Source organism: Caenorhabditis elegans, chromosome IV, assembly GCF_000002985.6.
Source record: "Caenorhabditis elegans chromosome IV".
Taxonomy (NCBI): domain Eukaryota; kingdom Metazoa; phylum Nematoda; class Chromadorea; order Rhabditida; family Rhabditidae; genus Caenorhabditis; species Caenorhabditis elegans.
The window spans coordinates 5787299-5809981 of record NC_003282.8 but is presented as its reverse complement, the minus strand read 5'-3'; the positions used below and the strand labels follow the sequence as shown (position 1 = coordinate 5809981).

The 22683-nt window shown below is 32.0% G+C and overlaps 4 protein-coding genes and 61 non-coding genes across 68 annotated transcripts; 34 read left to right on the top strand and 31 right to left on the bottom strand.

Annotated features, from left to right (window-relative positions):
• The first annotated feature begins 488 nt into the window (after positions 1-488).
• 21ur-5028 lies at positions 489-509 on the top strand. Its single transcript, NR_054676.1, has one exon.
• A 243-nt stretch (positions 510-752) lies between these two features.
• 21ur-14096 lies at positions 753-773 on the top strand. The gene has a single exon (NR_054675.1).
• 21ur-7255 lies at positions 754-774 on the top strand. Its single transcript, NR_054674.1, has one exon.
• Positions 775-954: 180 nt separating this feature from the next.
• 21ur-8618 lies at positions 955-975 on the top strand. The gene has a single exon (NR_054673.1).
• On the top strand, positions 956-976 carry 21ur-11527. The gene has a single exon (NR_054672.1).
• Positions 977-1173: 197 nt separating this feature from the next.
• On the top strand, positions 1174-1194 carry 21ur-11825. The gene has a single exon (NR_054671.1).
• A 225-nt stretch (positions 1195-1419) lies between these two features.
• 21ur-11315 lies at positions 1420-1440 on the top strand. Its single transcript, NR_054670.1, has one exon.
• A 147-nt stretch (positions 1441-1587) lies between these two features.
• On the bottom strand, positions 1588-1608 carry 21ur-12772. Its single transcript, NR_054669.1, has one exon.
• Positions 1609-1814: 206 nt separating this feature from the next.
• Positions 1815-1835, top strand: 21ur-8421. The gene has a single exon (NR_054668.1).
• A 192-nt stretch (positions 1836-2027) lies between these two features.
• 21ur-2402 lies at positions 2028-2048 on the top strand. Its single transcript, NR_054667.1, has one exon.
• A 275-nt stretch (positions 2049-2323) lies between these two features.
• 21ur-8491 lies at positions 2324-2344 on the bottom strand. Its single transcript, NR_054666.1, has one exon.
• Positions 2345-2585: 241 nt separating this feature from the next.
• Positions 2586-2606, bottom strand: 21ur-9601. Its single transcript, NR_054665.1, has one exon.
• Positions 2607-2888: 282 nt separating this feature from the next.
• On the top strand, positions 2889-9646 carry lntl-1 (LIN-24 (Twenty-four) Like; the record flags this gene model as incomplete). 4 transcript variants are annotated; one of them, NM_068465.6, is made up of 8 exons in its annotated part: positions 2889-3016; positions 4501-4601; positions 5910-6026; positions 7264-7350; positions 7655-7981; positions 8598-8652; positions 8972-9084; positions 9370-9646. In NM_068465.6, the coding sequence occupies 8 exons, from the start codon at positions 3010-3012 to the stop codon at positions 9469-9471; spliced, it is 909 nt and encodes a 302-aa protein (NP_500866.2). The 4 variants fall into 4 exon arrangements, 3 of the variants coding, with proteins under 3 accessions (NP_500866.2, NP_001367493.1, NP_001368410.1); NM_001380241.1 differs by lacking the exon at positions 2889-3016 and having other exon boundaries at positions 4551-4601; positions 9370-9471; NR_131524.1 differs by lacking the exon at positions 2889-3016 and having other exon boundaries at positions 4551-4601; positions 8598-9084; positions 9370-9471.
• 21ur-2073 lies at positions 3196-3216 on the bottom strand. The gene has a single exon (NR_054664.1).
• On the bottom strand, positions 3197-3217 carry 21ur-8830. The gene has a single exon (NR_054663.1).
• On the bottom strand, positions 3583-3603 carry 21ur-9319. The gene has a single exon (NR_054662.1).
• Positions 3912-3932, top strand: 21ur-9408. The gene has a single exon (NR_054661.1).
• Positions 4013-4033, top strand: 21ur-4276. Its single transcript, NR_054660.1, has one exon.
• 21ur-4081 lies at positions 5375-5395 on the top strand. The gene has a single exon (NR_054659.1).
• On the top strand, positions 5376-5396 carry 21ur-10131. The gene has a single exon (NR_054658.1).
• On the bottom strand, positions 6282-6302 carry 21ur-11549. Its single transcript, NR_054657.1, has one exon.
• Positions 6377-6397, bottom strand: 21ur-4549. Its single transcript, NR_054656.1, has one exon.
• C31H1.96 lies at positions 6748-6890 on the bottom strand. Its single transcript, NR_054653.1, has one exon. It is a non-coding gene; the product is annotated as an Unclassified non-coding RNA C31H1.96 (non-coding RNA).
• On the top strand, positions 6796-6816 carry 21ur-2417. The gene has a single exon (NR_054655.1).
• On the top strand, positions 6799-6819 carry 21ur-8327. Its single transcript, NR_054654.1, has one exon.
• Positions 7152-7172, top strand: 21ur-9282. The gene has a single exon (NR_054652.1).
• On the top strand, positions 7156-7176 carry 21ur-7729. The gene has a single exon (NR_054651.1).
• On the top strand, positions 7611-7631 carry 21ur-15202. Its single transcript, NR_054650.1, has one exon.
• 21ur-14425 lies at positions 7613-7633 on the top strand. Its single transcript, NR_054649.1, has one exon.
• 21ur-273 lies at positions 7614-7634 on the top strand. Its single transcript, NR_054648.1, has one exon.
• 21ur-6835 lies at positions 8519-8539 on the top strand. The gene has a single exon (NR_054647.1).
• On the bottom strand, positions 9090-9110 carry 21ur-2036. The gene has a single exon (NR_054646.1).
• On the bottom strand, positions 9212-9232 carry 21ur-6076. Its single transcript, NR_054645.1, has one exon.
• On the bottom strand, positions 9602-9622 carry 21ur-8742. The gene has a single exon (NR_054644.1).
• A 102-nt stretch (positions 9647-9748) lies between the features above and the next one.
• C31H1.1 (DUF148 domain-containing protein) lies at positions 9749-12529 on the bottom strand. The gene is made up of 9 exons (NM_068464.4): positions 12394-12529; positions 12293-12346; positions 11752-12133; positions 11289-11483; positions 10659-11245; positions 10409-10548; positions 10121-10363; positions 9950-10020; positions 9749-9905 (listed from the first exon to the last, which is right to left on the bottom strand). Exons 1-9 carry the CDS (start codon positions 12459-12461, stop codon positions 9825-9827), a joined length of 1821 nt encoding a protein of 606 aa, NP_500865.3. The 5' UTR covers positions 12462-12529; the 3' UTR covers positions 9749-9824.
• On the bottom strand, positions 10040-10060 carry 21ur-7149. The gene has a single exon (NR_054643.1).
• Positions 10041-10061, bottom strand: 21ur-14041. Its single transcript, NR_054642.1, has one exon.
• 21ur-9454 lies at positions 10546-10566 on the bottom strand. Its single transcript, NR_054641.1, has one exon.
• On the bottom strand, positions 12177-12197 carry 21ur-8676. The gene has a single exon (NR_054640.1).
• On the bottom strand, positions 12178-12198 carry 21ur-2076. Its single transcript, NR_054639.1, has one exon.
• Positions 12530-12957: 428 nt separating the features above from the next.
• 21ur-11690 lies at positions 12958-12978 on the top strand. The gene has a single exon (NR_054638.1).
• On the top strand, positions 12961-12981 carry 21ur-2938. The gene has a single exon (NR_054637.1).
• Positions 12982-13187: 206 nt separating this feature from the next.
• On the top strand, positions 13188-15050 carry C31H1.5 (Phospholipase A(2)). Its single transcript, NM_068463.4, has 7 exons — positions 13188-13311; positions 13417-13523; positions 13635-13732; positions 14016-14223; positions 14275-14472; positions 14700-14858; positions 14904-15050. Exons 1-7 carry the CDS (start codon positions 13220-13222, stop codon positions 14987-14989), a joined length of 948 nt encoding a protein of 315 aa, NP_500864.2. The 5' UTR covers positions 13188-13219; the 3' UTR covers positions 14990-15050.
• On the bottom strand, positions 14536-14556 carry 21ur-3026. Its single transcript, NR_054636.1, has one exon.
• A 56-nt stretch (positions 15051-15106) lies between the features above and the next one.
• Positions 15107-15127, bottom strand: 21ur-1047. The gene has a single exon (NR_054635.1).
• Positions 15128-16524: 1397 nt separating this feature from the next.
• Positions 16525-18689, bottom strand: C31H1.2 (Protein quiver). Its single transcript, NM_068461.7, has 10 exons — positions 18612-18689; positions 18238-18470; positions 17903-17998; positions 17817-17853; positions 17668-17759; positions 17499-17628; positions 17076-17198; positions 16933-17025; positions 16660-16766; positions 16525-16614 (listed from the first exon to the last, which is right to left on the bottom strand). Exons 1-10 carry the CDS (start codon positions 18670-18672, stop codon positions 16555-16557), a joined length of 1032 nt encoding a protein of 343 aa, NP_500862.3. The 5' UTR covers positions 18673-18689; the 3' UTR covers positions 16525-16554.
• On the bottom strand, positions 16556-16576 carry 21ur-8877. Its single transcript, NR_054634.1, has one exon.
• On the bottom strand, positions 17608-17628 carry 21ur-12857. The gene has a single exon (NR_054633.1).
• 21ur-10596 lies at positions 17984-18004 on the bottom strand. The gene has a single exon (NR_054632.1).
• Positions 18058-18078, top strand: 21ur-14220. The gene has a single exon (NR_054631.1).
• 21ur-4156 lies at positions 18518-18538 on the bottom strand. Its single transcript, NR_054630.1, has one exon.
• A 154-nt stretch (positions 18690-18843) lies between the features above and the next one.
• Positions 18844-18864, top strand: 21ur-13373. Its single transcript, NR_054629.1, has one exon.
• Positions 18865-19055: 191 nt separating this feature from the next.
• 21ur-9750 lies at positions 19056-19076 on the bottom strand. The gene has a single exon (NR_054628.1).
• An 868-nt stretch (positions 19077-19944) lies between these two features.
• Positions 19945-19965, top strand: 21ur-4847. The gene has a single exon (NR_054627.1).
• A 53-nt stretch (positions 19966-20018) lies between these two features.
• Positions 20019-20039, bottom strand: 21ur-7118. Its single transcript, NR_054626.1, has one exon.
• Positions 20040-20630: 591 nt separating this feature from the next.
• 21ur-8154 lies at positions 20631-20651 on the top strand. Its single transcript, NR_054625.1, has one exon.
• Positions 20652-20835: 184 nt separating this feature from the next.
• 21ur-10719 lies at positions 20836-20856 on the bottom strand. Its single transcript, NR_054624.1, has one exon.
• A 193-nt stretch (positions 20857-21049) lies between these two features.
• 21ur-11019 lies at positions 21050-21070 on the top strand. Its single transcript, NR_054623.1, has one exon.
• Positions 21051-21071, top strand: 21ur-5771. The gene has a single exon (NR_054622.1).
• A 967-nt stretch (positions 21072-22038) lies between these two features.
• On the bottom strand, positions 22039-22059 carry 21ur-13701. The gene has a single exon (NR_054621.1).
• 21ur-900 lies at positions 22040-22060 on the bottom strand. Its single transcript, NR_054620.1, has one exon.
• Positions 22061-22210: 150 nt separating this feature from the next.
• On the top strand, positions 22211-22231 carry 21ur-86. The gene has a single exon (NR_054619.1).
• A 226-nt stretch (positions 22232-22457) lies between these two features.
• On the bottom strand, positions 22458-22478 carry 21ur-265. The gene has a single exon (NR_054618.1).
• Positions 22479-22639: 161 nt separating this feature from the next.
• 21ur-6341 lies at positions 22640-22660 on the top strand. Its single transcript, NR_054617.1, has one exon.
• 21ur-11206 lies at positions 22641-22661 on the top strand. The gene has a single exon (NR_054616.1).
• The last annotated feature ends 22 nt before the right edge of the window (positions 22662-22683 follow it).

Genomic DNA, 22683 nt, shown 5'->3' with positions numbered 1-22683 from the left:
ATTTGTTGATCACTTCTTCTTCTTCTTCACCTTTTCCCCATGGGAGATTTCCCTTCCAAAAGCTTTTTCCTCTCCAGCATGAGCATAAATGTTATAATTGGCTCAATTGCTCTTTGGAGAGAAAGTAGATTTATGAGCCAACACAAATAAACGGAGCTTGACAGGTTTTCGACAAGCAGGTAGAAATGAGGACAGAGTGGGAATGAGGGGAGAACAGAAACATATATAGAATGTATTATTTCACACCGCATTCTATTACGCGTTCCCTTCTTTGGTTGTGAAGGAGAAAAAGCCGACATGTTTGCTTTGCTCAATTATTATTATTATGATTGTTGCCGGCCGAGTGGTAGAATATATTTGAAATGAAAATTCCCGATATGTGGTCCCTTGTTTGAAGATTTGACATTGACAGGCAGCATTAACATCGGCAGAAAAATTTTACCGTTTCATAAGTTCAGTAAACATGCAAATGATTTGATTCTAACTGATAGGACAGTGGAACGAACGATAAATCTTTTATTTTGGAGTTTAAGCTCTTTGAAAAAAAACGTATACTGAGCATGAAAGTAGCTCTCAATCCTTGAACTGTTATATAAATACTCGGTATTTATTTGGAACAACTTTCAAATATCAAAACGCTTAGGAGTTTTTTGGTTGATTAATAGAATGAAAGTTAAAAAAAAAAAAAACATTCACTTTTTTTGAAAACAGTTTCAGGTTCTTGATAAATTTTGTGGTGGTTTATCATTCTGTTTAGAATTTTAGTTGACTATGGTATATTTATTAAATGTCTGAAACATAACATTTATTCAAAACGTAATTTATAAGTTGTTCCCGATACTGGATCACATATTGAAAATCTAAATTTTTTTTGGTGACGTTGAAATGGAATTTGTTGAAAAATTTTACCGTTTCACTATTTTATCATAAAATTTTTTATGAAAATCTATGAGATTGTTTTACTACTAATAAACATTTTAAAGTTGAAATTTAAAATGACAACTGTTCGATAGAGAATGCGAAAATAATTGACTAAAATTGAAATATTGGTATCTTTCTAAAATATTTCTTAGTAAATTGATAAACGAACGACGTCACTGATTTTTGTATAAAAAACTATTAAATAAAATGTTTCAGGTTTTTGATAAAATTCAGGATGGTTAGGCCAACTATTTTTTCAGTGTTTAACATGACAGTTTTCAGGTTCTTGATATATGCCAATGTCGCTAATCAAATGATTGTCTATGGATGTTGTCAAATGTCAAAAAAAACTTCAAATGAAACTCCAAAGGTGTTCCTGATGTTGGGTCATTTTTTTGTGAGTCTGAAATATCCTGGCGCCACTGAAACAAAAAATTGGTCGAAAAAATTACCGTTTCACTATTTTCATAAATATGTTTAAATTAATTTGGGCCATAATTTTCACTTTTTTCTAGTAGAAATGTTCTTGATATTTTTGATTGAAACCCTTCCAAGACATGATAGGTCACTTTTCAGTAACCATTTAATGAGCTACACACGTTAAGAAATTTTTTTTGAAGAATACGTTTGAAATGTAAATTAAAAAATGGATAACTTTTCGATGCTTTTAGGCATTATTGAAATAAAACGTTGGTTAAAGTTTTTGACCGTTTTATAAATTTCATGAATACGCTTCATTTTTTCAAAGCTTGAATAATCTTTCCACTATTTTTTCACTCTTTTTTTTTGGTTTTTCGTATTTTTGTTTTAAAATTTTCACATTGTTTTGCAAAGTTATCACATATCATGTTTCAGTTTCTTTATAAATTTCAGGGAGGTTCTGAAGATATTACTTTTAACTTTTTTCAGGATTGCGTGTTCGTTGGTGTCCTTGTCCCATTCCATGTTTCCGTCGTTGTGTTCTGACTCATAAATTTCACGGTTTTTTGGGTGTGTGGTGACAGTAAAAAGTGTGAAGGGATAGATTGTAAAAAAAAATTCCTCGCAAATATAGTTTAGAAGGTTTCAGAAAGTTTTCAAAAAAACACATTCAAAAATTCAAATGTTTCATAAAGTGGTTGAATGAACTTTTAAACTATAAAAATTAAAACTCAAACCTTTCCGGAAAGAGCTTAAAATACATCTTGTTCGCCGTGTTCTCCTAATTTTTTCAGGACTTGTGGGACGTAAGACCTATAATATATGAAAACAAAACGACAATTTATAAAAACCAATTTTTGTAATAATTTTTCATTGATAAATAAAAACAATGTAGTATGTCAAAAATCTTACAATTGAACTAAAGATTACGAAAATCGATTTTTCGGTAAAAAACTTTGGCCAAACTCGAATGAAGGAAATTCCCCAAACTATTATTTGCTTACCAATACATATTTTTAAATATATATTAGAAACGTATTAGAAACATATGAAAAGTGTTTACAAGAAATTATCAAACTTGGCATTTGTTTTAATGGTTTTAGTTTAACATCTGAAACAGCAAAAAAAATTCCGAAAATAGTTCGAATTGTTTTTTTTCCGTTCTCAATCGCTGATGGATTCACTTTAGCTAATATTTCAGAAATTATTTTAAATACAAAACGACTTGTTGTTGAGCATTACTCATTATGATTACAAAAATCGAATTATTTTCTCAAAAATTACTTCAATTATATTCTAATTTTGAAACAGTAAAAAAAAATACGAAAATTATATTCACTTAGCTTTTCGAATATTGGTTAAAGTATGTATTAGTAATTCCTCTTTTTTACTATTAATTTTTTAAAAATACATCTCAATCAATTCTACAGGGAAAATAAAAACATCGCCCCCTCGAGCAGCTTGAATCCCTGGAAAAATGAAAATAAGTAAGAGAAGAAGAGGCAAAGAAGTCATCGACGATTGGCTGGCAGGCATACAAAGTAGGCGGAGTCGTCATGTGAAACCCGGCGGAGGGCTTCGATTCACAGAGACTCCTCCTGTTTGTGTGTCCCCCGATTGCCCGTCTGAATCATCGAATTTTTTTTGGAAATCAATTTCGATAAAAAAATGTTTAGTAAGTTTGTTGATTTTAAATTTAAAATTTTTTTTATGTGAATTAAGCGCACAGTGTCTGCATTCATTGAAATTTTAACCAAAAAATGTTTTATTTGGAGCAGAACTTTTTTTAACGTCTCAACTAACCTAAATATATAATACTCAATTGGTGTAATTTTCTTTTATTCAACTGCAGAAACTTTTTACATCAACTACTCAATATGTTAAATAAAACCTACGAGTTTTTATAAACATCATGAAACAGTGGATAGTGTAATCATGAATCATCATTGGAATTTCAAAAAATTGATTTAAAAAGTGATTTGTGTGTCTCTATTCTCTCTCGGCATGAGCTTATAAATTCAATTGTTTGTGAGAGGGCAAACCGAACCGCGTTGCAATTGTACCGTGCCAAATCCCTCGCAATATTTCTTTGCGTCTCTTCTTTCTTATACTCTCTCTCTCTCTCTGTGTCGTTTTCTATCAGAGTACAGTAATCTGATTTATAAACAACGTTAAACAAAAGTGGAAGTGAAGAGGAAGGTTTTGAAGTTTTCAAAATGTTCTTGAAATTTTTCGGCCAGTCGATCCCACACATCGAGATGATTGAATTAATTTCAAAAAATAAAATGATATTCTATGAATGAAACTGTAATTTTTTTTCGAAAAATTTCACATTATGATGTCTTCTAGGAAAGTTGGAAAATTTCACAACAGTATTGCTGGCTTTAACTTTAAAACAAAAAAAACCGTGAAAAAAACTAAACAAACAGTATAGGTTAAAATGAGCAGAGCTTTTCATAAGAAACGCAAAAATTTTTGCTATGATGAGTGATGAAAGTGAGTTGCTTTTTATAATACATTTTCTACAGTTTCAGAAAAAATTCAATTACCATAACAACAATTTTAAATGTTTGGAAACAAATATTTGAAAAACGTTGAAAAAAGTGAGCGGAATTTAAAAAAATTTCTGTTTCACTGAAATTTTATTTCATTTGCTGAGAAAAATATATATTACCGTACTATTTTCAAAAGCTTTAGTAAGAAATATAAGTTCTCCCTTCTCTCAAATAGGAAACTTTCACTTACTTCTTCTTCTTTACCTGAATACCTGCCTAATTGTAGCCTTCACCTTTCTCTCTCTCTCCAGTCCCAGTTCTAATTATTCCGAAATTCTCTCCTTTTCCATGTTTCACATATACATTTCCGATTTTGTTTCCCACGTTTTCATGTGCCTGAATCCTCTGAACTAGAGATTCTGAGACGCAGAGAAAAATAAACGTGGATTACGGTAGTTGAGGGGAGCCAGAGAAGAGCGGCGACGTTTTTCCGTCTTCTCGTGCATTCTAGTGAAATAGCGCTCAAAAAATTTAGACGCAGAATTGCAACGCGCAATTTACTATTGATTCGGTTGAAAAATGAAGAGAGAAGAGAGACTCAGAATATTTTGAAATATGTTTCTGACTCATCTATTCTGAAAACTTAATGATCAATAAATTCCAGGTTGCATATCTCCACAGAAATCACCGGCTTTTAGTCCAGAACAGGAGAAAATGCTGAAATCGAACAGAGCAAATGAGCCACAAAGCTTTGTGAAAGGAAATGTAAGTATTTGAATTTAATTCTTAATTTGAAAATATATATTAAAAATAGCGAAACCTAAAATTTCTTCACAGTTTCAGCGATTTTTTAAGCTTTCATTAATTCATGCATATATTTTTTTCTTTAAGTGAACGGAAGAATACAGCTTGTGCTGAAAATTTGAACACTTGAAATGTGTTATAAATATTGTATCAACACTATTTAATTAAAGTTTATAACTTTGTGAAGATAGTTTTTATTTTTTACGTATACTTTTGTGGGATTCTGTAAACAAGCGAATTTGTGTTATTCGAAATTAATTTACAGTTTCAACATTTTTTCATAAGTTTTGTATTTTTGAGGTGTATATTTTTATCTTTGCAGTTTTAAAAGTTATGTTCTTCAAAATATGAAAAACGTGAAATACCTCAATATTAAAAGGATCATTTAATTAATTATTTTTAACTGATTGAACATGAAATTATTGCTCATCTGAACATAACAATTCAATTTTGATCCGTATTCTTGCAAAAAATATAATCTCTAAGCTGAAATAGTCACCGAATACACAGATTGTTTGATATTTTTCCAAGAGTGTTTGCATTTTTTTCATGAGCCTAGTTATTTTATGAGCACATTTAAAGTTTACGAATTCATTATTTTTTGTTCGCTCGCTTTATCAGCAAAAATATATGCCGCAAAATGTGTAAAAATACATTGACAGAATTTCAAATTTACAACTTTTTTGTACTGTCTCAACAAGTTTTTATCATAATATGATAATCAGTTTCATTGATTCACGGATGCAATTTGTGATAAAATTAATTTTAAACATATATTAAGAGCCCAAAAGCAGTTTGGAATTCGATTTTTAAGGTTTTGAGAAATCGTTCTCTTAAAAAAATCATTCAATTTTTGTTGCAAATAAGAAAAAAAATACTCAAAAAATTTTTTAATCTATTAAACATGAAATATTGTTAATTTGCTAAATTATCAAGTTTTACATTTTTCTACAGTTTCAACATATTTTGATAATAATTTTATTTTTTGTAAGTTTACATTTTGCTCCTTTTTTCGAATTCTCTGCGATTCTAATGAAAGAGCAAAAGTTAAAAATGTTCAGGAATGTTAATTCTGTTAGAAACACCTGTAAGAAATGAACCTTTATAAAAATTAAATGGACTGTTTCATCAAGTTTTGTATACATTTTGATTTCAGAAACTACCGCTTTAACCCATTTGAATTCTTAATTTTCAATTTAATGAAAAGTTTTGAAAAAAAAATTTTATAGCATGTATTGCACCCTATAAAAACAAATTGAGTTTTTCCAGGACGCCGCAAAATCCGACCTGATAGATTTGGAAGAAGTTGTTACCAATTGGGCAAAGACAATGTTTGATGTGACAAAAAGCAAAGCGGAGGGAAAAATCAAGAAGAAATATTTATCGGTGAGCATTTCCATTCATTATGCTCAGTTTGTCACCATCGATCCAATTACGGAAAGAGGAAATTGGCACCTCCGTTAGGAAATTGAGCATGAAAATTGATAGGTTGTGCCTTTGGGAGGTCCCATGTGTGTGTTTAATCCGTTCAAAGTGAAAAGGGGGTAATGAATTGAAGAATGCTCATGCGGGATAAGAGAAATTGAAAAGGGAAAGAGAGAAAGAAAGAATGACAAAAATCACCCAAGGGAACCGACATATGGTTTCATTTATTTGAATACAATGAGGTCCCGCCAAAGTGAATAAATTGATATAGAGAATGGGAAATAGGATGTATTACTAAAATCTGAAGGGAAGAATCTTGTGAAGCAATTTCAACATTTTCCTGGCTGAAGTACAAAGCTGATGAAAACATGTTGAAACAGTAATAATAATTTTTAAAACTTCTTTAATTTTTCTGTATAAACTTATTCTCGTTGTGCTATAAAACTCAAAAAAAAAGTACCCAGCAAAAGGAAATTGTCAGGGTTTTCACCGAATTATCGGCAGTTTTCTACAATTTTTTTTGAACAGTTTTCTAGAACTTAAAGCTGGCTGGAGAGGCGCCAAAAATATTTGTTGTTGATATATATTTTTAATGGTAAAAAATGGACTGTAATGATTGAATATAATTTTGAAAAAAAAAATCAAATTAAAATATTTATGATTGAATAAAAAAATGACAAAAAATCATTTTCAACATGGTTTTAAAACTTCATATTTGTTTTGACTCCAATAACGAGATAAATTAATCTGCAAACTTTTCCTAGCGTTTTCGAAAACGAACAAAAATCAGAATCAACTATTACTCTCATCTTCACCAACTTCTCAAAAACCTCATCATCAACAATGCTCCCAAAGTGTAAATGTAAATGAAGTCGGCACGAAGGTGTCAAAGGCTCAGGGTGTGTGTATAGGAACAACAGTCACACATACCACCCGCTTTCTTGATTTACGAGTTACACACCTTGAGGGTATAGAATTCCTAGCGAGAAAGAATATTTTGAGGGAAATGCGAAACAGTATTTAAAAAATACAACTGGAGTATGTTTCATGGTGGTTTTGAAACGTTTTAACTACAACGAGAGTTACTTAATAAACATCTAGTCTTTGAATCACTTTTCACAATTCTAGTTATAATTTTAAGAAAGTTGTTTTAAAGAACTCGCATGGGCATTTCCGTATAATCCCAACAATTTTTCAGTACAATATCAACTGGACAAAACTGTTTCAAGAATGCTCGGAGCCAACATACACAATCCTTGGAGCAAAGCCGAATGTTGTCGATGCAGTTAGTTATTTTTAAATTAAAAATATTACATTTAAAGTTTTATACTGGAATAGGTTTGGCATATCATTAATTTTTGAATCAAAACTTTTAGAAAAATTTACTGTCGATAAAAATATACAAATTTCAGTATGTGCGTTTCAAAGTTTCCTGAACAAAAAATAACTTCCATATTATTGAGAAATTTGATTTTAAAATTTAAAAAAAAGAAAAATTTTACTGTTTCTAATGAAAAATATTGAAATAGCGGTTATTAGAAATTTTATTCACATCTCTCTCAACCTCAACAAGAATATTCAATTTTCAGAAACAAGATGAGAAAGTGATTTTCAAAACGACATTCACGAATACAACTCAACGCGAGCAAGAATATTCGTTCAAAACGGAACGATGCACTCGCAGCTCTTCAACTGTAATCATCGAAAAGGGAGTTTGCCGTGGAGCAGAAGTTTCACTGAAACTGAAAACTCCTTGTGAAGTTGTGGAAGCAAATGCTGGATTTACTACAGAAGTTATGTTGAATCATATTGGAGAAAATACTTCTGAAGAAGAATTGACATGGGGTGTTGATAGTTGTGTTAAGGTGCCACCAGGTGCAGAAACTGTTGCTGAACTCGTGATTATTGAAGATATTGTAAGTTTTTAAATTGTTTGAATGAGATGGAATCAAATTTAAACCTTCAAACTACTTTTTCAGTAATTAGAAATGTTCTAAAAGGATTTTTAAAAAATTGGTTGCAAAAATTGAATGATGAATCCATTTTCGAGATAGAAAATTTTTATGAAAACTTACATCAGCTGAACAGATTAAATTTTTATATGGAAAGCTCTCATCGATGAATAGTTCCTATTTGAAATTTTCAGCAATGAAAACCTCTTTGATACTGTTTCAATTAGCTCATAGAAAGTAATGATTTTCAAAAGCTTAATTTTTTACAGATATAGAAATTTGAATTGAAAAATAATAAGGCAAGTGAAATTGCAACAAAAAAAAACGGTAATTAGGTATTTTACTGACTAAAATTTAAAGGAATGCAACTGTTTAGAAACTCTAAGTATGTAATGTCTAATGTAAGATTTCTTGAATCAAATTAAAATTCCTACTACATATTCACAATGTTTTGCCGTTTCAAACAGTTAATAAATTATTATGCTTTCCGAGAAGTTTTGATAAGTTTGTGTTAGTCAAGTCACTAAACTTTAAAAAACTTTATACGACCCCATCATCCGTCAAAAACCCTTTTTTCCAGGTAACTCGCGATTTCCGCATCGAAAACCGTCTGAGTGGCAAAGTTTTGGTGACAAGTGAGTTCTTTCCTTTTTCATGCAAATTTAACACATTTTCATTGAATTGGCAAGAGAATGAATGAATAAATTGTCAAGGGTCCTTGACTATTCAACTGTTTCACTTCCACTTCTAGTGCTACACCACTAATAAACGGAAACAACATTTTGAAATTATTCAATGGAAGAAAATATATGAAGGTGTGTAAAAACAGGGAAAAATTAAACTTCCAATTTGAAAAGCTTGAATAGAAAAAAGAACAGAAAAACTATTTCACTACCAGGTAACCAGGCAATATACCCACAAATAATTTCCCTTGTAATCGAATTTAATTTTCAGTAACCAACTTGAAAGAAAACAACAGTTTGGTCACAATTATCGAAGGAAATATCTGTGATATCATCCGAGGAATGCCTGATTACACAGCTAAAGGATTCCGCTTTGATGGACCTGTAAGTATATCGAATCGAATAGCTCACTAAGATTTCAAATTTTTTCGCCTACTTTGTCTACAATATGAAAAAGTATAGAGTTCATTAAAAAAAAACTTTGATACATATGACGGATTGACCAATTTTTTATATCAAAATCTTTAATATATCAAATTCTTTAATTTATATCAAAATCTTTAATAGTAGGTTTGAAACAGCGGATAATTTATTTTGTATTACACAATTTTTAAGTTCTATTATACAATGACAAGTCACTTTTTTTCTTGGAACACCTTTTATTTCCAGGCTGCCATCTACGAGACCCGCGGCCAGTGCATCTTCCGTTTCGGAATTGAGCAAAAAGTCCGAATCAACGAATTTTCACTCAACTCGTCTCGTCGGTACTAACAAGTACTTCTCACTATGAATCAATATAATTTATCTTTTTCCACTGGCTTCTCTGCTTTACTTCTTTTCACAAATCCATTTATTTCCCCTCTGATATAATAATTTCCGGTAATGAAAAATAAGCATTCGATTATTCGATTTATGAAGTTAACTATCATAAACAAGGTTCTATTATACTTATCAACAGTTTGAAACAGTAGATTTTGTAACAAAGCGTTAAAATTGTATTATGTTCTGCGGGTATCATTGTTTGAAACAGATTGCCAAAAAAATGACTCCAACTCTAAAACTTTACTGATACTATAAAAATAAATAAAAATGCATTGAATACAAAAAGTCGAATAGAAAAAAATTTAATGGGCAGGAGACTTTGGTTGAGAAGTGTAAGTCTCTTCAAGACTATATGAGCTGGTGGAGACAGCGGTCATCAGGTCCTGAAATTAATTTATTTGCAAGGATAACTACCGTATTCGCTTACACTAAGAGCAACTCCGCATTTCTGAGCCGAGTTTTGAAGAGCATCAAACAAATGAGAAGCTTGAGTTTCAGCTGGAAAGAAAATTAAAAAGTTGGTCAATAAGATAGTGAAACGGTTTTCCCAATGTGCTGAGATTTTTAAAAACTAGAAGAAACAGTAAATAATACTAACCAACATCCTTTGCAGTATGAAGTGCATCCTCAACTATCTCACCAAGAGAAACACTAGAAAAATTGAAAGAAGCCGAATCCGTACGAGTTCCAGTGGCAGATTGGAGCATTGATTTCTCATCAAACGATCTTGGTGGAACACTGACAACTGAGCTACCGTTTGAAAAGGCAGTCTTCATGGAATTGGTTGAATAGTTCTTGCACGGAATCTCAGACATATTGTCCGGCATGGAACTGGTGGAGACTAAAAGTTTAAAGTAAGAAATAGGATTAAAAATGTGCAACTAACGAGAAGAAAGTGTCGAGTGGCCAGAGGACGAGCGAAGCTCATACGAAGACAAGGACATTTGCTCGCGAAGTGACTGCACACTGGAGTGACCATCCGAGTAGGTAGACCATTGAGAAATGTTTGAAGCAGAATCCCAAGATCTAAAATTGAAAACGGCATTGATGGAATTGGATGGAATATTATAAGATTTAATTTTGAAACAGAATTTTTTTATATTTTAAAAATTAATTTTAGCATCAAAAAAAATTACCCGCACTCATAAACTCCTTTCGGACCTTCAACAGCTTTACGAATACTTGCACTGCGAATGGCATCGTCTAAATCATTAAGACTCGAGTCATCAGTTGACAATCCAGAGAGAGCAAACGAGGAGCTATCAAATACATCCAAATGATTTCCTTTACTAGAAACAACTGATGTACTCATCCAGGAATCACTGTTCAGGCTGCTCATTGATTCTTGTGCATCCCAGTTGCTCATCACACGCATCAAATGACGAGTCAGAAGCTCAAACTTGTACTTCCCATCATAATTGTGGTTTTGAACAATCTTTTCGATAGTGTGATTGAAATCAAGGCGTTCATTCTTGTTGAAAGGAAGCTCGTGAATCAAATTGACAAGGCTATTGACTGCCTGTTGCACACGATGATCTTCTTGCTCAAAAACAGTCAGAGGCCCAACATCAACCTTCCCGATATCCAGGAATTGACGGATTTTAGCAACACGTTTCTCATTCTCTGATATCATATTGATGGTCTTCTCATTGATTTCGTAGATTCTCTCGTGATCACGAACAAACTTTTCCACCTTCTCCTTGTCACGGAACTTGTCGACAATCTGTAAAATATTCTTATCATCGGGAAAACTTTAATTCTCTCACCTTGGCGTCCATATCAAGAAGCTTCTTTTCCAACTTTTCCAGCTCATCTACTGTTCCACCAACAGTTTCTTCCAGGCAATCAACGAGCTCATCATGATGTCCCCAAGTACGTTTTCCATTTTGCAGCAACTCAGCAAGTTTGGATGTTTGCTTGACAACTGTTTCAGTTGTATTTTCCACAGTTTGCTCGAGGATCTAAAAAACTGATAGATAAACCTTTCAGCATCTTGCTTATCAGAAAGACGTGCCTGACACATGCCTGCCTGCGAGCATTTTTAAATTATCAGGTTGACATTGAGGCAGGCAGGCAGGCATGATTGTGTCTGTGTGCACTTCTTCTGACAATACAACATTTTGAATGCGGAAAAATTCAAATGCATTTTTCTTGGACAATTGTTAATTGGATTTAATAATTTTGGAGATTGACGTCTCTTTATAGAAAATGTAAGCTGCAACAACTTACCGTATCCAGTTCCAGAATTCCTTCCATTTGCTTACCGAGGCACAATCTCATTTCCCGATTCTCAGTAGTTTCAACCAAAGAGCTCAATATTTGTGACGATGGAGCCAGAGATGCCAACGAGTTTCCATGGATGGTTTCCGAATACTCACTAGTCATGCTCGATGAGGATGACATCTTGAAATCTTTCGAAAATTCTGAACCATGATTTGGTGGGATGGAAGCGGTGTTGGCAGAAATCGATGAAGGAATAGTTAGAGGTTTCGAAGAAATTGTAGTGGGAATTGATTGGGTAGATTTTCCACTAGTGAACGAATCAATTCTCTTCCAGTGAGATCCAAGACTGCTGCTGTTGGCTGACATAATAGATTCCGATGGAAGAGTTCTGTAATATTAATTTGCAGAACTATTTATAATGATGTTTTAAAAATGGCAAAGGCATGGTTCGAACCAAATCACATTCATATGGTTTTGTTATAATAGCACCGTGAAACAGTCGTTTTTTGTTTAAAAATTTTTTGGAATTGCCTTCTTCATCCCTTACCTGGACTCAAATCCTGACTTGTCTCCGAGATACTCCGAAGGAATGATTGTTGAACTAAAACGAATATTTATACTTTCAAAAAAATTTTCCCAAAAACTCACTGCAACTGTTGTTGCTGATGAAGATGATTGAAATTCAAACGAGGTCCGTAATTGAAATGATCTGTCATCGTGCGAAGAATTTCAAACGGAAGACTTTTTTGATGCACAACCGTTTCAAGAAAATTATTGAGAACTGATCGATTTATCGATTCTCTGAACGTATGAGTTGGCAAACGCCACGTGAAGAATAGAAAAAAATGAAATAAAAGTTCACGTTGATGTAAAACTATTCAGAACATTTTAAAATTTAAATTAGAATTCACTTGGAAATATTTTCAATATTTTTGACGTATTTTTGAAGAGTTTGAAGCTGGAATCAACGTGTACTTATTTAGAAGGTTTTCTTGGAAGTTCACAATAAAAAAGCAATAAAATTAGCTCGGGAATTGTTGTCTCAAATACTGTTTTTATACGTTTTTTGTATGAATTGGTTAAAAGGAAATTTAAAAAAAAACTATCAAACTGCTTTTAATTGGTGTGACGCCCAATCTTTCAGAAATTTAATTTTTTCAATCAGCCGTTTCAAAATTTTCATTTAAATTTTCATTTTTCGTGTTTTTGAATTATTCAAAGCACAGTGCAAAACATCAGATTTTTTGAAATTTGGAAAACCTGCAGCTTCGTTCAATAGCATTGATTGAAATTAAGTGAATGTATTTATTTCAACTTTCAAATTATTTTGATTAATACAATTTGAAACGTGAAAAATCCAACTAGAATTTTGAACTTTTCTCAAAAAAAAAAATTCACGTAACCTCTCACCATTCTCAAACAAACCAATCATTGCCTGGTCTGAGAATTCGAAGATCAACATCAAATCAGAATAATGCTGTTCACTTTGCCATTACTTCTGCTGCTTCACAGTGTCATAGCTTTTTCTACTCCAGAAGTCCAACATCGCTCTAAACGCTTTCAGCTGTTAGTTTTATATGTTCTTTTTTTCATTTTTGAAACTGATTTTTACCTGAAAAAATATTTTATTTTGTACATTTTCAAAATGTAAACCTATTTAAATTGTTTCAGCCCTGGTCAACAAACCATTAACCCCGAGGCGTGGTTCTGTGGTGCGAGCAGGTTTCAATGGAAAATTTCTCATGAGGTCATTTCCCAAACTTGCGATGAAAAAGCAAGTAAGTTGGGCCAAAATATGTTACGTATTCAGAAATTACATATTAATCCATGAATCCTTGAGCTAGATAACAAGAAAAACACAGATTTTTGATAAATATATTGTTTTCCAGTTGAATTGAACCATTGCTGTGCTGTTCACGATTCTTGTTACGATAATATTGCTCAAACCCAAGAAGGATGTGATAACAAATTCTGTAATTGTCTTCGTGTGAGTTTTGAACTTTTTTGAGAAAAAAGTTCAAATTAAATACGTTTATTGCCAACTTTAATTTTGAAATCGATAAAAAAGTATATGTCATCACGAGGTTTTCACAATTTTTTAGAGTATGGTGCACGGGTATTAATGTAAAAATGTGGCATTCCCACGTAGCTTCAAGTATTTTTTTCCGAGGTATGTATAAGGCAACATAAAAAATTATTATAGTACCTCTACCGAAATTCAAAGAAGACTGCCAGATTAAACAGAAATTGTTAAAATTTTGATATTTCAGAATGCCATGACCAGTACAAAGGATCGCTATTTTATGTGTGCCGATTTTGTAACCGATGCTGCTTGTTCTCTTGTCAGAAAGTTTGGACATGAGCATTATGGAACAAGAACACCAGATAACAGAGAGTTGACAGCATTTCACCCAGCAACAAATCAAACTGCAAATCGTGAATACAATAGATTGTATAAATCTTGTCTTGGATTTAGAAGTCAGTTTTCTATAAAATGGGCTAACAAATAGTTCATATATTTTTTTTCAGAGCCTTTGATCAGTTGTGCCTATAGTCATTTAGTTTGTACTTTGAAAATGCGTCCATTGGATAGATATGATCAATCATATATTCAATGTCGGGAGGATCTTATCAACTGTCTTGAGGATACTACTTCATTTTTGAAAATGAGAGAAAATAAAGAGTGTTCGAATCAACTGGATATTGCATTGTATGCAATTAAACATGGTAATTTAATTACTTTATCACTATAGGAACTGGATTTGAATTTTAAAAAAGCTAGAAAAACTGCTACACTGAATTTTAACTACATTAAGAACAACATATATTTTCAATATATCACATGTCAATGAAACTGTTGGTGACTACTTCTCAATTTTTTCAAATTTAAGAGAACTCCAAATATATTACAAACAATTATTCCCTACAGATCAAAAATGTTGAGCCATTTTCAGATGCAAAACTATCTGGACTTCCATTTTATTTACATTACAAAGAAGATACAACTACCACCTCGACTACTGACACTACGACTACCATTTCTACCACTAAAAACACCACTGTGACACAGAAACCGAAAACAAATACCACAAACTCAACTGTCACTATTGAAGGTATTCATGTGGACTTTAACAATACAAGAACACTTAATTTTTCAGAAACTACACTTGAGGAAAAGACTATTGCAACTGGAAATCATACGGAAATGGACGAATTCGGTGTGTACATTGAGTCCGAAAATTAAACTACTTGAAATTGAACTGAACTCTTGAATAATGACATCTTTTATAAATTCGGAGCACTGTAATTTCCCTTAAACAACAAGTAAAGAAAATATCAAACTAAATGCGGATTTAAATGCCAAAACTCATTGCATTGCACAGTATATTCCGAATGAGGATATGAACATATGAACAACTTGAAACAGTATTCTTCGAAAATTCAAACGCGGAAATTTAAATTTTGCAAGCTCCGCATAGTTTCGAAAAACAAAAGTTGAAATTTGTTGGGGATTGAGAGACATAGAGAAAAAATTAACAAATAAACAGTGCGGAGATTACAAAATTTAAATTGCCGCACGGTTTCGTGGGCGTGGCCCCTGACTAGGATCCTCCGCCGCCGGCAATCCCCCCCCCCCCCTTCGACGGGCCTCGCTTTAAATGAAAAGTCTGAAATATTCAAATGTAATTGAAAAATGACCCATAAGACCAACAATTCGTGAATTCTAAATAAACATATATTACCAACTTGAAACAGTATTTTTGAAAAATTTCAAAGTGAGTTAAATTTAGTGCGAATTATTTTGTTTTAAATGACATAATTGTTGTGTATTGAGCGAGAGACAAGGAGAGAAGTAGTTTATTACAATAAGTGTAAGAAGTAATGAATTATAAAGAGAGGTCGCTTACGCGATAAGTTCATGATGACCCAAAGGTCACGTCTGTATAAAGTTCAGGTTTACGTTCCGTCCACAACATCTCCCCTCTTATATGACAAAAAGCCAGAAATTATGCCTGGGCTAGGGGCATCACGACCAGAGGCGGTATATCGACCTCTGCGGCGAGTGGAGGCATGATCAGTGTTTGGGGCTGATCCTCGCACAACTTGTCGTGGGTGGCTCTGTCGAAGAGAATGACACAGGAGGATGCCGGGTTGGAAACGCTCGCCGTCACTCGCAACATCGGATTCCAGCAGGGGGTCCAGATGGGTTTCTTTGATTGGCGAACTTCCAGCAGTATATGATTGGCGACTCTTAGCCACACGGCGACGTCTTCTGTGGCTTTTCTTCAACGAACTCTTTGCTGGCAACCGACGAGACGACTTCACGAGCAGATCGAGAACCAACAGAATCACAAGCTGACAAATCTGGAGCACTAAAAACGTGTAACGTGAACTCATTATCTATGTATACTAACTTTCTATTTATTCCTTAGTATGTAATAATAAACTACTCGTCATCTCATCCTGATCGCCAATGTTATATATTCGAGGCCGAACAAGGAGGCGAAGACGAGTAGTTTATTATTACATACTAAGGAATAAATAGAAAGTTAGTATACATAGATAATGAGTTCACGTTACACGATCTTCATATCCACGTTGAGGGTTAGGTACACGTAGATACCCAACAATAATAATTTGCATTTACCAACAAAACGTAAGACAAGTGAAATTATGAAAGAACTAAATACCGAAGTTTGAATTAAAATGATGTTCAGGTGAGATACGCCGAAAAACTATTGTAATGGATAATCGGGATAAAAACAAAAAAATTGAAAATTGAAACACAATTTCATTCAAAAGAGAAATTTATAGCTCTCCGAAAACCAGATCATCATCATCCTGATACTCTTCCGTTTTATCGAAATTCTGCAAAAGTTCTGAATTTTCTCTCCAATTTCTTATGATTCTTACCCTATGTACAACTGGAGGAAGAGTTTCAATATTTTTCGGTGAACAAAAAATGACAACAAAGAATACAGTGGAGAATGCAATTATTGTCCAGTTCAATCGAAGAGCATCTGCAAAAAAAAATATTTAAAGATCTGAAAAAACTGAGAGGTCATTTGTATAATCCGAATAGCAATATAAAAACAAGTTGAAACAATATCCACCAAAAATTGAAACTTTAAACAACGTGGAATATGTACAGTTAAATATGTATATTCTGAAAACCGGGTTGCTTACCAAATACAGATTTTGGATAGGAGTAATGTGGATTGTCGATGAAATTTTGATTTTTGTAGTATTCTTTTTCATATCGTAGTCGACGGAAGAACTCTATTAAAAAATTAACAATTTCAATTTCAAGTGAAATTCTTTTAAAAAACCCTGTTCCTCCTCAAATAAAATAGTATTTTGAATCAATTCAAATCCAATCATTCGATATAATTCTTGATTACAGAAAGGTCCTTTGCAACAGTAATAAGTGTGATTCCGTTGGATTGAAACTTCTGAAAAAGTAAAACCATACACGTAAATGTAGAAATACAGGCTGATATGAAAAAGATAAATGCCTGCCTACGAAACAACCTATGTCTGCCTTGGCACCTTCACTCGTGGCTATTGCTAATATAATTAAACCTTTTCCAAAGTTTTTACGTACAGCTAGTTAAATTGAGTTTGAAGTGCAATTATCATTTTGTAAAAACGCCAATATTAGGCTGGAATTTTTCGCAGGCAGGCATGCGGTAGGCATAATGATGACCTTACCTAGCGCCCGTAAAAATTAAGCAATAAGCCTGAATTCTTACGTGTTTGGTCATCTGTCATTTCGAACGGACATCCATATCCCATCTCCAACAAAATGCGACTTTTTCTTCTTTCTGTTCGCAAATCCGTGAAATTTAATGGTTTTATTGCCATGAAACATGACTTTTCCAACTGAAAAACATGTTATCTTCCAAAAATTATATAGTTAACCTGAAACTGTGGCCTATCATATTCATATTTTCCTATCCAGCGGGGCACTCGATGACTATCATAACTAGCAGCTGCACACGACTCATTGGAATCTGTAATTATTAATTTATCAAATTTCAATTCAGATTTTAAGCTATGTAAAAACGCACTTTCAATTTTCCATCCAATTTCTGAGTCCTTGTAGAGCTGGAAATTTGGTATTCTTGAACTGGAAATTTGACTCCAAAAATCTTACTGTTGTCAAACAATTGGGAGATTTGCAACAGCAGACAGTCTTGACATCATATCCATCACGTTTCGGACGAGCCAAATTACAAATTTCATTCGATGTCTGGAAATGACTGTTTTAACAAAAACGTATAAAAATAGGAATCTTGAGACATTTTTTACTTGCATTATTAAATAACCAAACATTAATACAAACTTTTTTAAAGCTGTGTAGTTAAAAGTTAAACAAAAAGGTTATTTTCACATGAGATTTTTTTAAAATGTAATATTTCAGAAAACCTTTCAATTCAATTTTTCTTATTTTCAAAACTTAAACTTGAAAAATCAAGATATCAAACTTACTACTGGACAATTTCCACAACCATTTTCCTGATATTTGTCACTTTTATTATAGCTCCCTTTATCTCTCCAATGCCTTGCAATGAATACACAACTACTCTGTTTCTTCGTAAATTCACACATTTCAGTTCCCTCCTGAACCACTGAATCTGCTGCCGTCGAATTACCATATGTCACGTGGCATACGAAAAAAGTTCTCTTCATACTTAAAAGTTGAATTTCAGATGATGTGATTTCTGAAAGTTGTAAGAAATTGAAAAATTACAACCGATTCCTCAAACATTTATTTAAACGAAAACACGCAATGAATTATATTCTAATCTACAACTACATTAGTTACTTGAAACAGTGAAAAAATTGAATATCCAAAAACTCACTTAATTTGCATCCGATTAGTATTAGCATCACACCAATGTAAAATGTTTTGTTATAATTCATATTTTGTTGACAATGAAAAACGGAAATGATTTGTTTTACAACTTCCTTCCACGGCTTTGTTTCTTTTTTCACGCAAATAAAAAATTTGAACCCCTTACAGGAGGAAATAATTAATTTTACAATTAATGTTTGTCAACCATCTTTTCATCTCAACACATTTGATCTCTGTGATCCTATTCAGGCAAGGTACAGTTAGTACTCGAGAGACGGAGAATCGGAGGAACGGAAGAAAAAGAAATACAAATATGATCGAATGATGATCCATTGAGGCCGATTTTTTGATAATCGCCGTGGTCAACTGAGCCCTAAAATGGAAGTGTTCAGTGCGAAAAATTAAAAAAATTCTCAAAAAGTGTTGTCTTTAAAATTTTTTAATACAATTTTTAGTAAAAATATGCGACAAATTATTCGAATTATTTAGTAAACTTAATTATGATTTTTTTGAAACAGTAAATAGTTCAAATGTGGAATTCGGAAATTTTATTTTAAGATGCTCACACTAGCCCCAAATGCCCCAAATGCCAAAATTATTTTGTATTTTTGATTGGAATTGATGAAAAATGAGAAAAAAACAAGTATTAACGTAGCGCGTCGGAAGTGAAGAAAACAGCGCCGATGCAGATCTACGGAGTGCGGCGCGGACAAAAGCGCGGTAATTCAAATGAGGAATTAGAGAGAGTTTAAATTTTTTCGAACTTGATGAATTTTTTTCGTTTTTCTTTTGTGGTAATTCGGCATTTGGGACTAGTGTGAGCATCTCAAAGTAGAATCCTCATTTTCCGAACTTCAACTTTAAATTATTGTTTTTTTAAAGTGGTTTATTTTATTATTGCTTGAATCGCCTGTGAGGAAATTTCTTAAGATCTTTTAATTGGAACTGCAGAGTATTATTTTTAATTTTTTTAATATGGAAAAAAACCAATTCAAGGACTTGGCAGGTGAATTTTATTTTATGAATGAATTTTTGTCATTAAAAAAATATGTATTCTTTCAACATTTATGTGAAAATTATAATTGCTTGCGACAATATTTTAACTTGCTTAAAAGACTCGGTGTAGTTTTTTGTGATTCATTTTAATTTAATTTAATTTCATTGATTCATTGATTCATTGAATAAATTTTTTGAAAAACTATAGACAATTCCAAAACATTAAAAATATGTTTTAGTGGAGCACTACAATTTGCGCAAATATATCAAAACTTCAACGGAATATTCAAATATTTTTACTATTTCAGAATCATTTTAATTGTTGTGTATACTTATGCACCTAATCACACAAAAAGATCATCCAAAAAATCATAATTATACAAAATTTTTTAAATTTCAAAAAAAAAAATTAAAAACATCTCAAAACTCAATGAATGCAATCACTTTTATAGTAAAGTGTAATTTTATGATTAATATGAAGCATTGTTTTTTTTATTGTTTTTGTTTCAAATTTCAGACATAATGGCTCGACGATTTTTGAAATATATATTTAGCTGTAGTTTTCAAACATTGCCTTGAAAATCAAAATAAATGTCTCTCTACGGATTACTTTGTACCCCAAAGCTTCATCTATTTACTCTAATATAAAATGTTAGCAAACAGCCTTCTTATTATGCTTACCGTCTTTCGAACCTTTATTGTATGCATAGTTTTCCGTATTTTCTTTAAAGGTAACTTGTGTTTTGTGTTCTTATTTGTTCATTTCTGATTTACAAATGTTTCATTTTATTTACATCTTTTGATTTTAGAACTCTCATTCTGAAATTGTGCATGTAATTGCGAAAAAAGGAGATATTAAAAATGAAAGTTGATTCTTTGATTTTTGGATTGACACTTGAAAATGAGTTTGTTTTTGAAACTTTGATTTTTTCATTTTTTCGTTTTTCAGCCCGCACATTTCGGGACAATATATATTTTGACTGCTTCTCCACTTTTATTTTAATACCGCAAGATTATTGTATATATTTGATGATTAATTGCTTTTTTAATATAGATGACCAACACACTTATACAGGAAAAATCTTTCTGTAATCTCAGAAAAAAAGCAAAAATGTGGCGATTCGCTGCCAAATTCCATTTCATAAAAATGCATAGAAATTTAAAGGTTAATGTTTTCTAAACAAATAATATATGGGCGAGACCATAAAAATGGCTACAGCGTTTTTACACTATGCAAATCCCAAAATTGCACAGGAACAAGAAGCCATCTCGATTTCAAATACTTAAAAACATTGTGAAACATTGTTTTTTTTTCAGTTCAAAATTGTATTACGTTTTTTTAAAATTTCTGTTAAAATATTTAAACTTTCTGGATATTCTGAAAATTAAAATCAAAAAAAATCTGCAGTTTTACCCAGTTCATAAAATCTCACACATTTTTTAACACCGTTAGACTTACAAAAAACTCATAGCCAGTTTCATATAAGTTTCATTATTTAAAAAAAAACCATTTACTATATATAAAGCTCTTATTCTGTGTGTCCATAGTTTGTAGTCTATGTAGTCTTTGTAGTCTGTGAAGTTTTGTCTTCTAAAGGGATAGTGAGTTGGGGTTAGTGTAGGGATATAGTCGGGGTACTGTAGTGGTACAATAGTGGTACGGTAGGAGTACTGTAGAGTTACGATAGTTTCATAAAAAATTAATTTTCAGCCCCAGAATTTTTTTTTGCATCCACGGCTGGTATATATATATTTCTAGAATGCTTCCAAGATGTTTTTCTACGATTTAATTTTTTTTTTCAAATTTAAATAATATGTCAAAATTTGGGTTAGACCCAGTTTAGTATTACCTAATAGAGTTATAAAATGAGCAATTTTTTGGCATTAATTGGATTAAAAACTCAAACCTCTCTCCATTAGAATTCGACAACCCTCCATGTCATCAATGTTTATATATTTTCATCATATCTTCTAGACAAAATAAACTTCAAAGCACAAATCACATGCCTCGAGCAATAATTTAAAAGCTTCAAGATCTTTAGGTCAAATGCTCAAAACGTGCGTCGGTGGCTCAACTCCTCCGTTCATTTTTTCTACTCCATTTTTTTTCTTCAAAAAGCCACACCCGAACTCTTGCTCTTTTGTCTGTGTTTCTCTGCAAAAGTGCTTGAGTCCTTTTTCACTCACTTATTCCCTCAAACAAAACCAAAAAAGTTCAATTTTTGAAAGACGACGAAATGGGTCACTAGTTTGTTTAGAGAATTACTGTATGTTTTGTGTGTTGCTCTTTTGTTGATTTCCCACTCTTCTCAGTTCTCTTCAAAGTGTGAAAAGTTCAACTTTTTAAGTTTTTGATATTTGAACTTTTAAGTGTTATTTTTTGGTTGAAACAGTGATATTTTTACCATTCGATTGTCTTTTGATTAAAAATTGAAAACTCTTATCATTATCATCTATCGATTATTTATTTCAAATAACTCTGTACTCAAATCAAAAATTTGAAACATAATAGTAACACAGCTTATTTTGGAAATGTACTGTAATATTTTGATAAATTTATTTACTGTCACAACAATTAAATTTCAGACTATGAATAATCAAATAAATTAATGCTCATACCATGTTACTTTTTACATCCTGTTAACATTTTTTCTAATTGAAACATGCTGTAACTATTTTCAAATGAACCTCATTTATTTTGAAGCTTTGTTGTTGTTTTGAAGTGGTATGTAAAAACTATTACCTGAAGACTATTATACATATATTGTTTTCTTTTTTTTCCAATTGTTTCTATCGTACCCTTTCGAAATATCCACGGTTTTCCAATAAAGTTAATGTAGTTTGGTAAAAGTTTGAAAACCGCTAGTTTCGTACATGATTAATTTCAAAACATGTGTTACTATTCTATAGACCGTTTGAATTTGTCAAATATATTTACTCCGACACCTCAAATATCAGTTGTATTATTAGTTCAATTTGCAAAAAAATTTAGTCATGTTTCTACATATTTTCTTATTTGAAATAATTTATAACAAACAATTATAATAAAATTGTCGTAAATTAAAGTCTCTGAATAAACTCGT

What these genes read in the sequence shown, in the direction of transcription:
- C31H1.1 (NM_068464.4), bottom strand. Translation starts at nt 12,461, where the DNA reads ATGACAGATCATTTCAATTACGGACCTCGTTTGAATTTCAATCATCTT. An exon ending in TTCTTGATATGGACGCCAAG is followed by an intron (nt 11,246 to 11,288) that starts GTGAGAGAATTA and finishes AATATTTTACAG; the next exon opens with ATTGTCGACAAGTTCCGTGA. An exon ending in TCATACTGCAAAGGATGTTG is followed by an intron (nt 10,021 to 10,120) that starts GTTAGTATTATT and finishes TTTTCTTTCCAG; the next exon opens with CTGAAACTCAAGCTTCTCAT.
- C31H1.5 (NM_068463.4), top strand. Translation starts at nt 13,220, where the DNA reads ATGCTGTTCACTTTGCCATTACTTCTGCTGCTTCACAGTGTCATAGCT. An exon ending in ATTGTATGCAATTAAACATG is followed by an intron (nt 14,473 to 14,699) that starts GTAATTTAATTA and finishes AGCCATTTTCAG; the next exon opens with ATGCAAAACTATCTGGACTT. An exon ending in CTCAACTGTCACTATTGAAG is followed by an intron (nt 14,859 to 14,903) that starts GTATTCATGTGG and finishes TTAATTTTTCAG; the next exon opens with AAACTACACTTGAGGAAAAG.
- C31H1.2 (NM_068461.7), bottom strand. Translation starts at nt 18,672, where the DNA reads ATGAATTATAACAAAACATTTTACATTGGTGTGATGCTAATACTAATC. An exon ending in ACTAATCGGATGCAAATTAA is followed by an intron (nt 18,471 to 18,611) that starts GTGAGTTTTTGG and finishes TACAACTTTCAG; the next exon opens with AAATCACATCATCTGAAATT. An exon ending in TTCCTCCAGTTGTACATAGG is followed by an intron (nt 16,615 to 16,659) that starts GTAAGAATCATA and finishes GAACTTTTGCAG; the next exon opens with AATTTCGATAAAACGGAAGA.